General features: G+C 44.7%; 1 protein-coding gene across 1 annotated transcript in view; it reads right to left on the reverse strand.

Annotated features, from left to right (window-relative positions):
* Window positions 1-1,171: 1,171 nt before the first annotated feature.
* The window catches only part of LOC124647520 (HIPL1 protein-like), a 12,899-nt gene continuing 3,115 nt past the window's right edge, over window positions 1,172-10,955 (reverse strand). The window contains exons 2-7 of the mRNA XM_047187450.1: window positions 5,475-5,608; window positions 3,988-4,788; window positions 3,684-3,900; window positions 2,456-2,634; window positions 2,106-2,347; window positions 1,172-2,001 (exon numbers count right to left, since the gene is read on the reverse strand). Of these exons, the coding sequence (XP_047043406.1) occupies window positions 1,446-2,001; window positions 2,106-2,347; window positions 2,456-2,634; window positions 3,684-3,900; window positions 3,988-4,788; window positions 5,475-5,608 (2,129 nt within the window). The 3' untranslated portion in view covers window positions 1,172-1,445. The remainder of the gene's footprint in view (window positions 2,002-2,105; window positions 2,348-2,455; window positions 2,635-3,683; window positions 3,901-3,987; window positions 4,789-5,474; window positions 5,609-10,955) is intronic.

The following is a 10,955-nucleotide window of genomic DNA, read 5'->3' on the forward strand; positions in this document are numbered from 1 at the left end:
TTTAATCATACCGTGGTATGTCATCTCTTGTGACCTAGTCACATGCTTGCAAGCTAATCAGACGACATTCCACCGAGAGGGTCCAGAGTATATCTATCCGTCATCGGGATGGACAAATCCCACTCTTGATCCATATGCCTCAACTCGCACTTTTCGAATACTTAATCCCATCTTTATAACCACCCATTTACGCAATGGCGTTTGATGTAATCAAAGTACCCTTCCGGTATAAGTGATTTACATGATCTCATGGTCGAAGGACTAGGTCACTATGTATCGAAAGCTTATAGCAAGTTGAATTTAAATGACTTGATCTTATGCTACGCTTATTTGGGTGTGTTTCCATTATATCATTCATCTAATGACATAACCTTGTTATTAATAACATCTAATATTCATGATCACGAAACTATGATCATCTATTAATCAACAAGCTAGTTATACAAGAGGCTTACTAGGGACTCCTTGTTGTTTACATAACACACATGTATCAATGTTTCGGTTAATACAATTATAGCATGGTATGCAAACATTTATCTTAAACACAAAGATATATTTATAATAACCACTTTATTATTGCCTCTTGGGCATATCTCCAACAGGCCAGTCGCTGCCCTCGTGGCCGCCTTGGTTTCCGCGCGGGGACCATTAAACACCGACGACCAACCTTCCCACGTCGCTGCCGATGCGAACCGTCGCGTCCTCTCGCTGACAAGGCGCCACCCGCGAAAACCGTTGTGCCGCGAGACGTCGGCGTGCCAGATTCGTGCCCTACGCAAAGGGACCGGCACGGGGATACCAGCGATTCTATTAGGCTCGAAAATTAGCCGGCGCCGTTTGAGGCGCACCGGTACGAGCTCAAAACCACGCCAGCCCCCAAAACACTATCGGAGCCGCTATCGGGATTGCCGGTGAGATGCTCCTAATCCTAGTCACTGAGAGGATGTGAGCATTTTGGAGTCGCAGGCAAGCCTCGTCCCCGGTCCCCCAGGCACATCGGCGGCGAAGAGTTGCTTAGTGCCACAATGAAGCAAACCATGGAGACTGACCGTCCGCGGAGTCAAACCCAGGCGACTAGGCAAGGAAGACCCGGTAGGGAAGTAAATCACAGCACCACTCATAATTAGTGCCACAATCAAGCAAAATAAAGCTTCTCTTCAGATGTTTTTCCCGAACCACACAGGAGAACTGCATGTTATATATTAAGAAGAAAAATGCCATAGAATGGCAAGTACACAAGGGAAGGTCTAAGCGTTTCCATAAACCTCTGACAAACAGAGACACACACGACTAATAAAACTAGCTAACCAATGAACCAAATTAGCTAGCCTGGTTCAATGAAAAGGCAAAAAAAAAAAACCGTGACAATGAAATATGTACACACGGCAGACGCGTGGTTCAATGAAATCACACGATAGCTAGCATACACTGATGCACAACAGAAACTAGAGACCATAAACAGAGTATCTAGCGATCAGGACGCTCTTCAGGCTCAGTAATAGCCAATTCAATGTCACCTTGTTTGGCTGAAGGAGTATCTCCGTGCCGTGCATGGTGTTGTTATTGGTTACGTGGACATTCCCATTGAAGCAAAAGGCTGTGTTGTTGCAGAAACATCTCCAGGCTACCACGCCAGCCACAGATGCGGTCAAAACTGACAACACAATCACCAGCACTTTCATCCATGGTACTGTTACTCCATTGCTGCCACCAGAAGGTGTCACTCCTTTTGTCGTTGCAGAATTTGGCTGAGCATAGCCACAAAGAGTAGACTGGACAACCCGGTAGACACCTTGGCTGGCCAAGATGAAGACGTCTAGCTTGTTATCCTCGCCAAACGAGGATATTGGGCCAAGAGGATTGTTGGCAGATTCATCGCAGGGAATTGGCGTCTGCTTGGAACAGCTCCATGGAATGGAAGTAGAAGTATATTTACCACTGCCATCTGTGTTATCGCTGCCAGTCCACATGGCAGACGTGTACATGTCAGCAAATAAGTACCTGGCATGTCATAGTAGCCATTAGGATGCGTTTGATGTGTAAACAACAGCACATTGGAAAGAAAGTAATTCAAATAATGCAAGACAGTAGGGCGTAAACAATACCTTCCATATAAGCAAGGATCGAGAGACCCACGGTACACATACCCACCAACTATCGATGCAGATACCATGTTCTCAGAGGTAGAAGAAGAAACCTTATAGCCCATTATGGGGAAAATGATGCCTTCTGTAGATTTACTCACTTGAGCAGCCCACGGTGGATAGAGAACATGCTTGTCATCATAGGCACCACCCCACCCATAGTTGCCCCCCTTGGATATCAAATCCACCACTTTGTATTGGTCCTAGATTTTTGCAAGGTCACAGAATTCGGAACTATTTATGATACAGAAAACAGAGCTCAAGCTTGGAAAGGAACTCATTCAAAGATGCTTATAGCATTGAAATGATACCTGGACATCGTCTGCACAGTACAAGTGCAAAGGCCTTGCGGAGTCAAAGCTGCATCTCCATGGATTTTCAAGACCCAAGGCCCAAATTTCCGGTCGTGAGTTGCTATCATCAGCATTGGGATTGTCCTTTGGTATGGTATAATTACCCCATAAGCTAAGGTTAGCAACTTCATTCAGCTCTGTGAAGCTCAAAAGAAGGATAAAAAGTTCAGGAATATTTGGCCCTTAGAAAGTAAGAAATTGCTATGTTACTGTAAAAGATTGACCAGTACTTTCAGATCTTCTTAGTAAGTTTATAAGTAAAACCTATTTTTCCAAATTCGAATTCCATCAAGCTTGAAGGTGTTCATGAATTTCATTTCGCTCTTTAAACAAAAGATCACACACTGATGTTCAAAAAGTTAGCCAAAGCTAGTCATACTCTTAAAAAACATACAATATACATTAATGGGATGTAGTAGTAACAATATAACATAATACTGTTCTGAGTACTGTTTCTACGGTTCAAAAGCACAAATTCTGAAGTACGAGGGCCTGATTTGCAACTATGCGCTACTATACTGCTAACAATACTGCTCATGAAATTTGACCTTTTGGAAAAGCAAAGCATTAGTCTACTGTTTTATAGCACCACCAATATTTCTACAATATCTACAGATTTATTGTTGCCTTAGTGAAATGTTGTAGTAACAATAGCAACATGTGAACAACTGAACATGATACTGTTGTAGTAACAATAGCAACATGTGAACAACTGAACATGATACTGTTGTAGTAACAATAGCAACATGTGAACAATTAAACATGATACTGTTTTGAAAAACACAAATTCTGAAGCACACAGCCTGATTCACAGCCACACATATTCAACTAGACTACTAACATATTGCTTTATATATAATTCACGCAATTTAACTTTTAGAATGCAAAGATGCACTAGGCCAATGATGTATATATGGTACCACTGTAAATGTTTTAATTGAGGATTACTACATAGTATTATTTTTCGGAAGCCTGTTTAACCCTTGAACTAGTGAGTCTACTAACCCTTTTAGCTGTTGTGCCAGCTTGGACAAGCATAATATTTCCTAACTATTTTGATAGAATGGTCATTTACTTGAAAAGGAGGAAATACGGATATGTAGACACAAAAGTATTCCAAAAAGAGAGAGAAAATAAACAACATCTCTAAATGTATTTATAATTTATGTGTCCATCTTTAACGAACCTGGAAGTTCATCAATGTTGAGCCTCATGATTTTTCCCAAAAGTGACTTCTTATTCTGGGAGAAGTTGAAAGAGTCACCTCTTATCCCACCATTTCCCGTGAAAAAGTATAGGTATCCATCAGTAGGTCCAAAAAGGAGCTGACCAGCATGGTTAGAAACATATGGTAACCCCATCGAAAATATCCTTCTGACTTCTGATGGATCAGCATACACTGCCTATCAAAGAAGAATGGTAGAAATGTAATGTTTACCCAAGAATCTAAATATAAAGGACTGCAAAGAAGAGAATACAAACGTCTATACCTCAGAAAAGCTTGATGGTGAACCTTTAGCAGAATACTCTGAGATAACTAGATGGTACTGGCAAGGTTGAACACCACTATGAGAGCCAAGCTTTGAGGGATCACAGACCACTTCATCACAGGAACACCTACCAGCACAGTTGGGTGACTGACTTCCATCACAAATGTATGAAACAAAGAAACGACCATTGTTTGTAAAATCTGGATGAAAGGCTACACCCACGAGTCCAAGATCCGAACTGAGGTGACCTTCAGCCGCGAGATCAAGAAAAGGGCTCATCTCGTCAATTTGCAGACCATCTTGCATTCCTTGTTCAGGAACAGTAGCCAACCATATCTTCCCATCTTGTCTGGAGAAGAAGGCTTTGTTGGACCCATCTGGGTGAGCAACCATGTTAAGGTAGGATCCATTGCCAATCTTCTCAAGGCAAATCCCATCAGGAGATGGTGAAGAGTTCTTCCTAGTGTTAAGTGAGACCGCGTGCCCATTAAAGCATACTGACTGGTGGTTTGGTGTACCGGAAAATGACTCACAAAAGTCATTTTCTGATTGCCAAAAATCAGTAAGCATGGAAGCTGAACCAGTGAACGCAGCATTTCTTGGCGCGGAAGGCTGAAAAGGGGAGTTGGATATTGCTGTGCTTTTGCAATGTTTCCAAACTTGCTCACAATAGTCCCCTTTGGGCTGGATGGGGTCCTTAGATTGAGAAGAATTTGGTGCCCAGGAAGAGCTGCACAAGAGAGGAACTGTACGTGCGGTCGACCCAATGTCAAACAGATCAGCCGAGAAAGGATTGCATTTCTGAAAACATGGCAAAGAAACTGTGTAAGCACGTGATAATACTAATTATTCATCATGGCATAATAGTTCTCGCAATAATATCCAGTATCCATGACATCACTAGTTCTGTGTGTTTGTGTACTTCAAATACATAAGTAGGATGATTCCTGTCAAGGGGAGCTCGCAACATAAAAATTCACCATAGAATATTCGAGAAAATGTGAAGAAAAACAAAATTTTGTGTCTAGAGTTTTGTGTCCATAGGGTCTCTAGAGTTTTGCCATCCAACCTACACACTGCAATATGTAACTAGAGTATTGTGTCGATAGGGTCTCTCGGTTGAATAGAAAAACAAAATTGCACAAAAAAATAGTGATTTAAGCATGAAAAAGTCTTTAATTTTTATTTTGGAAAAATCATGTTCATGAACAATGATGGATTTGCTATCTTTTTTTTTTTATTGTACACTCGATAAAAAGGATAAATTTTGATACGGAATTTTGCAGGATTGTACAGTGCGTACATCCATGTGTTTACCCAAAGATTAGTTGATTCTTAAATTACGACACTTTAGGAAGAACTAAAATCACACAGGGGTTAACATGATTTATCAAATCTGAACTAGCCGCCAAAAATAATATACACTAGCCATCGCTGAAATCCAATCCGTGGAAAAGGAAGGACAAAAGGTGGAACAAAGAGTCGACCTGGAAATGCGACCAAACGAAAGCGGGTTCCGCCCGCCGGTCGCCTGGTCCTCCGGCCGCCGCCGCGGCAACTGACCTCGTCGGTTTGCCTGGGGGTTCTGTAGTTGATTCTAATTTGCCTTTCTTCAGCGCGACTTTTGTTGGAACTCAAGGCGCCTATCCAAATCATAGCCGGTAACACCGTACTAACCGCCGGCCACCGCCTCGCCACCTCGCCGGCCCGCCCTCCTCAAATCGCCACCTTCGCTGGTCCACCGCGACCGCGGCCCTCCCTCTATGCCCCACGCCCATCAGCTTCTTCTCCGGCGCCGGTGAAGCGGCACCTCCCCCCCTACCCACCCACGCTCCCCGTCGGCGAGCAGGTGGCTGGTGGACGGCGGCCGTGAGCTCGAGTTCTTATTTTTGTTTTAGGAAGGACAGAGTCGTGGTCTCGGGGGAAGAACAGAAACAGTCCATATAACCCCCCTAACTATCCAGTTTCGGACGCTAAACACCCCTAAGTTTGGATTGGGACACTTAACACCTCTAAGTTTGCAAAACCGGACAATTAACCCCCTTCATCCATCAAGAGCGGTATTGACCGGTAGTTTAGCTGATATGAACAGTGGTAATTGACAGCGTGCAGTACCAGCAAGGATGGGAAAAGTCAGAGCGCACTGCTGCTGCTGTGATGGTTTACCTCACCTGACGAAGGCTTAAATCGAGCCATGGAAAAGAAGTTATGCATGGACGACGGCGAGTAAACTAACGTGCTGCAAGACATTGACTTTTTCGCTGCCGATTTAGCACAACGATTCACCGCCGACGGCCCGCATCTCCCCTGAAGCGCCCATATCTTGCGTCGTCGTCTGCTGCGTCCGGCACCTCCAGCAGCGCTATCATGTTCAGGCGTACAAATCATTCTTTCTAGATCAATCGAACGGAGTTACAGAAAAGAGTAAACTCACGATGTTCATGCGTTAGGCAATCAGATGTCTAGGAAATCTGGAATAGTCAGAATCCACGATTCCTTTCTTATGCTTACAATCAATTGCGGCTGTGAACTGCAGCTAAGGAGGGACACGGAGTCACAGGAGAAGGAGAGACCGACCAAGAACTTTCAGGCCTTGTTCGTTTACTCCCTAACAGGCAGGGATCGGCCTGGATTGGTCTGGATTCCCGACTGTCCAGCCCGGCGGGGTAAATTTTCCAGCCCAGCAAATCTAAGCTCTTCGTTTATCCCCGGACGGTATTATAGCCCAGCCCATCCCGTCAATTTTTCACTGTCTGGGCTTGGAAAAATTATCTCCCCACACGATGCGTGGAATTTTTTCCACGAGATCGAGACAAGCAGATGCCGCTTCGTTTGTGCTGTTTCCATGCGGGGATTTAGTGCGGAATCTGGAATAATCGAACAAAATAAGTAATGCATGGATTAGGATAATTGATCCCCAAAGGGATTGGGTGAAGCACAGGGATCAACCAAATCCCCGTCAGGCTCAGATCCAAGTTTGGATTCGTTCCATTACAACCGAACGAGCACTCAGTGAAAAGTTCTCATCTGCGGCCTCGGCATCGATGACACTGTTGCTCCGGTTGTCCGGCAAGGCTCCAATGCGCGGGTGTGTGCGTGCTTCCCGAGCTAAGATGGGTGCGCCGTGCGCGGGACAAAGAAACCATGGGGATCGAAAAGCTGCGACTGCTCGAGCAGCGCAACAGACAGCTGCGTAGGCCCGTGGCGGCCGGCGAGGCCAAGTCGCGAAGTCGTCATGGCCGGGGCTGAAAAGATCCTCCATCTCTTAGCCCTCCTCCTTTCCGAAGGCGACCACCTCATGGACCTCCATCAGAGACCCCATTGTCGCCGCTATGTGCCTCTACCAACACCGCCGGGGCTGGGCAACCCCTCCTGGACATAGCCTATCTGCTGCATAGGCGGCCGCCTCGTCGCCCTCCCGGACGAACCCTACCGCCGAGTCAAGAGCCGCCGGTCAGGGAGACCTGTCCCGGATGAAGGAGGATAAAATTCAGTTACCTGAAGCTCCTTAAACGTGCGCCAGTGGCCCCTCCCGAGATGAGACACCTCCGACACCACCGGTGGCGCGTGATCTGCCGCGCCATTGCAGCTCTCGCTGTAGCTGCCCTGCGAAGACGGCCTGCAGGATGCGTGCTTGGATGTCCTTTAGGGCCTTGATGTTCGCGGCCTCCGGCGCAAGGTGATGAAGTAGAGGATTAGAGATGGACGGGGGCGGCTGGCCTCAGCTGCCGCCGGGGCGCAAGGCGAGGAAGCAGAGAAGAGGAGGGGATGCTGAAGGAGATATGCCCTAGAGGCAATAATAAAGTGGTTATTATTTATATCTTTATGTTTATGATAAATGTTTATATATCATGCTATAATTGTATTAACTGAAACATTAGTACATGTGTGATATGTAGACAAACAAAGAGTCCCTAGTATGCCTCTTAACTACCTTGTTGATTAATGGATGATTAGTTTCATAATCATGAACATTGGATGTTATTAATAACAAGGTTATATCATTGTATGAATGATGTAATGGACACACCCAATTAAGCGTAGCATAAGATCTTGTCATTAAGTTATTTGCTATAAGCTTTCGATACATAGTTACCTAGTCCTTATGACCATGAGATCATATAAATCACTTATACCGGAAAGGTACTTTGATTACATCAAACGCCACTGCGTAAATGGGTGGTTATAAAGGTGGGATTAAGTATCCGGAAAGTATGAGTTTGAGGCATATGGATCAACAGTGGGATTTGTCCATCCCGATGACGGATAGATATACTCTGGGCCCTCTCGGTGGAATGTCGTCTAATGTCTTGCAAGCATATGAATAAGTTCATAAGAGACCACATACCACGGTACGAGTAAAGAGTACTTGTCAGGAGACGAGGTTGAACAAGGTATAGAGTGATACCAATGATCAAACCTCGGACAAGTAAAATATCGCGTGACAAAGGGAATTGGTATCGTATGTGAATGGTTCATTCGATCACTAAAGTCATCGTTGAATATGTGGGAGCCATTATGGATCTCCAGATCCCGCTATTGGTTATTGGTCGGAGTGAGTACTCAACCATGTCCGCATAGTTCGCGAACCGTAGGGTGACACACCGATACGTCTCCGACGTATCGATAATTTCTTATGTTCCATGCCATATTATTGATGATACCTACATGTTTTATGCACACTTTATGTCATATTCGTGCATTTTCTCGGAACTAACCTATTAACAAGATGCCGAAGTGCCGGTTCCTGTTTTCTCGCTGTTTTTGGTTTCAGTAAATCCTAGTAACGAAATATTCTCGAATCGGACGAAATCAACGCCAAAGATCTTAGAATCCCCGGAAGCATCCGGAACACACGAGAGGGACCAGAGGGGGGCACGGGCCCACCACACCATACCCCGGCGCGGCCTAGGGGGCCCGCGCCCCCTAGGGTTTGGCCAGCCCTTCGACCCCCCGGCGCCGCCTCTTCGCCTATAAGAAGCCCCCGGATCGAAAACCCGATACCAATTGACGAAACCCACGTAAACCTGCCGCAGCCGCCGCCATCGCGAAGCCAAGATCCGGGGGACAGGATCTCCGTTCCGGCACCCTCGCCGGAGCGGGGAAGTGCCCCGGAAGGCTTCTCCATCGACACCGCCGCCATCTCCACCGCCATCTTCATCACCGCTGCTGCTCCCATGAGGAGGGAGTAGTTCTCCATCGAGGCTCGGGGCTGTACCGGTAGCTATGTGGTTCATCTCTCTCCTATGTAGTTCAATACAATAATCTCATGAGCTGCCCTACATGATTGAGATTCATATGATGATGCTTGTAATCTAGATGTCATTATGCTAGTCAAGTGAGTTTTACTTATGTGATCTCCGGAGACTCCTCGTCCCACGTGTGTAAAGGTGACAGAGTGTGTGCACCGTGTGGGTCTCTTAGGCTAGATTTCACAGAATACTTATTCACTCGTTGAATGGCATAGTGAGGTGCTTATTTATATCTCTTTAAGATTGCAGCATGTTGTATCACAATTTATCCATGTGCTACTCTAGTGATTTGTTATTAAAGTAGTTTATTCCTCCTGCATGTGTGCAAAGGTGACAGTGCGTGCACCGTGTTAGTACTTGGTTTATGCTATGATCATGATCTCTTGTAGATTATGGAGTTAACTATTGCTATGATAATATTGATGTGATCTATTCCTCCTACATATGCATGAAGGTGACAGTGTGCATGCTATGCTAGTACTTGGTTTAGTCTGTTGATCTATCTTACACTGAAGGTTACTTAAACATGAGCATTATTGTGGAGCTTGTTAACTCCGGCATTGAGGGTTCGTGTAATCCTACGCAATGTGTTCATCATCCAACAAAAGTGTAGAGTATGCATTTATCTGTTCTGTTATGTGATCAATGTTGAGAGTGTCCACTAGTGAAAGTGTAATCCCTAGGCCTTGTTCCTAAATACTGCTGAGTTACTACTGCTTGTTTCTTGTTTTATCTAGCGTTATTACTCTGTTGCAATACCACCACCATCAACTACGCGCCAAGCACTTTTCCGGCACCGTTGCTACTGCTCATACTTATTCATACCACCTGTATTTCACTATCTCTTCGCCGAACTAGTGCACCTATTAGGTGTGTTGGGGACACAAGAGACTTCTTGCTTTGTGGTTGCGAGGGTTGCATGAGAGGGATATCTTTGACCTCTTCCTCCCCGAGTTCGATAAACCTTGGGTATCCACTTAAGGGAAACTTGCTGCTGTTCTACAAACCTCTGCTCTTGGAGGCCCAACACTGTCTACAAGAATAGAAGCTCCCGTAGACATCAAGCACTTTTCTGGCGCCGTTGCCGGGGAGGAAAGGTAAAAGGCACTCATACTACGGTCTCAGGTAAAGTATTTTTCTGGCGCCGTCGTGTGTGTGCTCGAAGCTATTTCCTTTAGATCCTGCAATTGCATCTTGTTGTTTCTTGTTTACACTAGTTTGGCATAATGTACAAGAGTGAGCTTCTTATTTTATTTCCTGATTTAAAACATGGATTGTTTGATGCGAAAATTAAAAAACCTATGAAATCTTATTTGCATGCTGGTAGTAATATTAGTATGAACGCTTTGAACACCATTGTTGATAATGATATAGAAAGTTCTAAGCTTGGGGAAGCTGGTTTGCATGATATTTTTAGTCCCCCAAGCATTGAGGAGAAAATTTTCTTTGATGATACTTTGCCTCCTATTTATGATGATAATGATAGTGGTCTTTTTGTGCCACCTACTATGGAGAGTAAATTTTGTTATGATTACAATATGCCTCCTACACTTGATGAAAATAATAATGATAGCTACTTTGTTGAATTTGCTCCCACTACAACTAATAAAATTGATTATGCTTATGTGGAGAGTAATAATTTTATGCATGAGACTCATGATAAGAATGCTTTATGTGATAGTTATATTGTTGAGTTTGCTCATGATGCTACTGAAA

This window comes from Lolium rigidum, chromosome 4, assembly GCF_022539505.1.
Source record: "Lolium rigidum isolate FL_2022 chromosome 4, APGP_CSIRO_Lrig_0.1, whole genome shotgun sequence".
NCBI lineage: Eukaryota > Viridiplantae > Streptophyta > Magnoliopsida > Poales > Poaceae > Lolium > Lolium rigidum.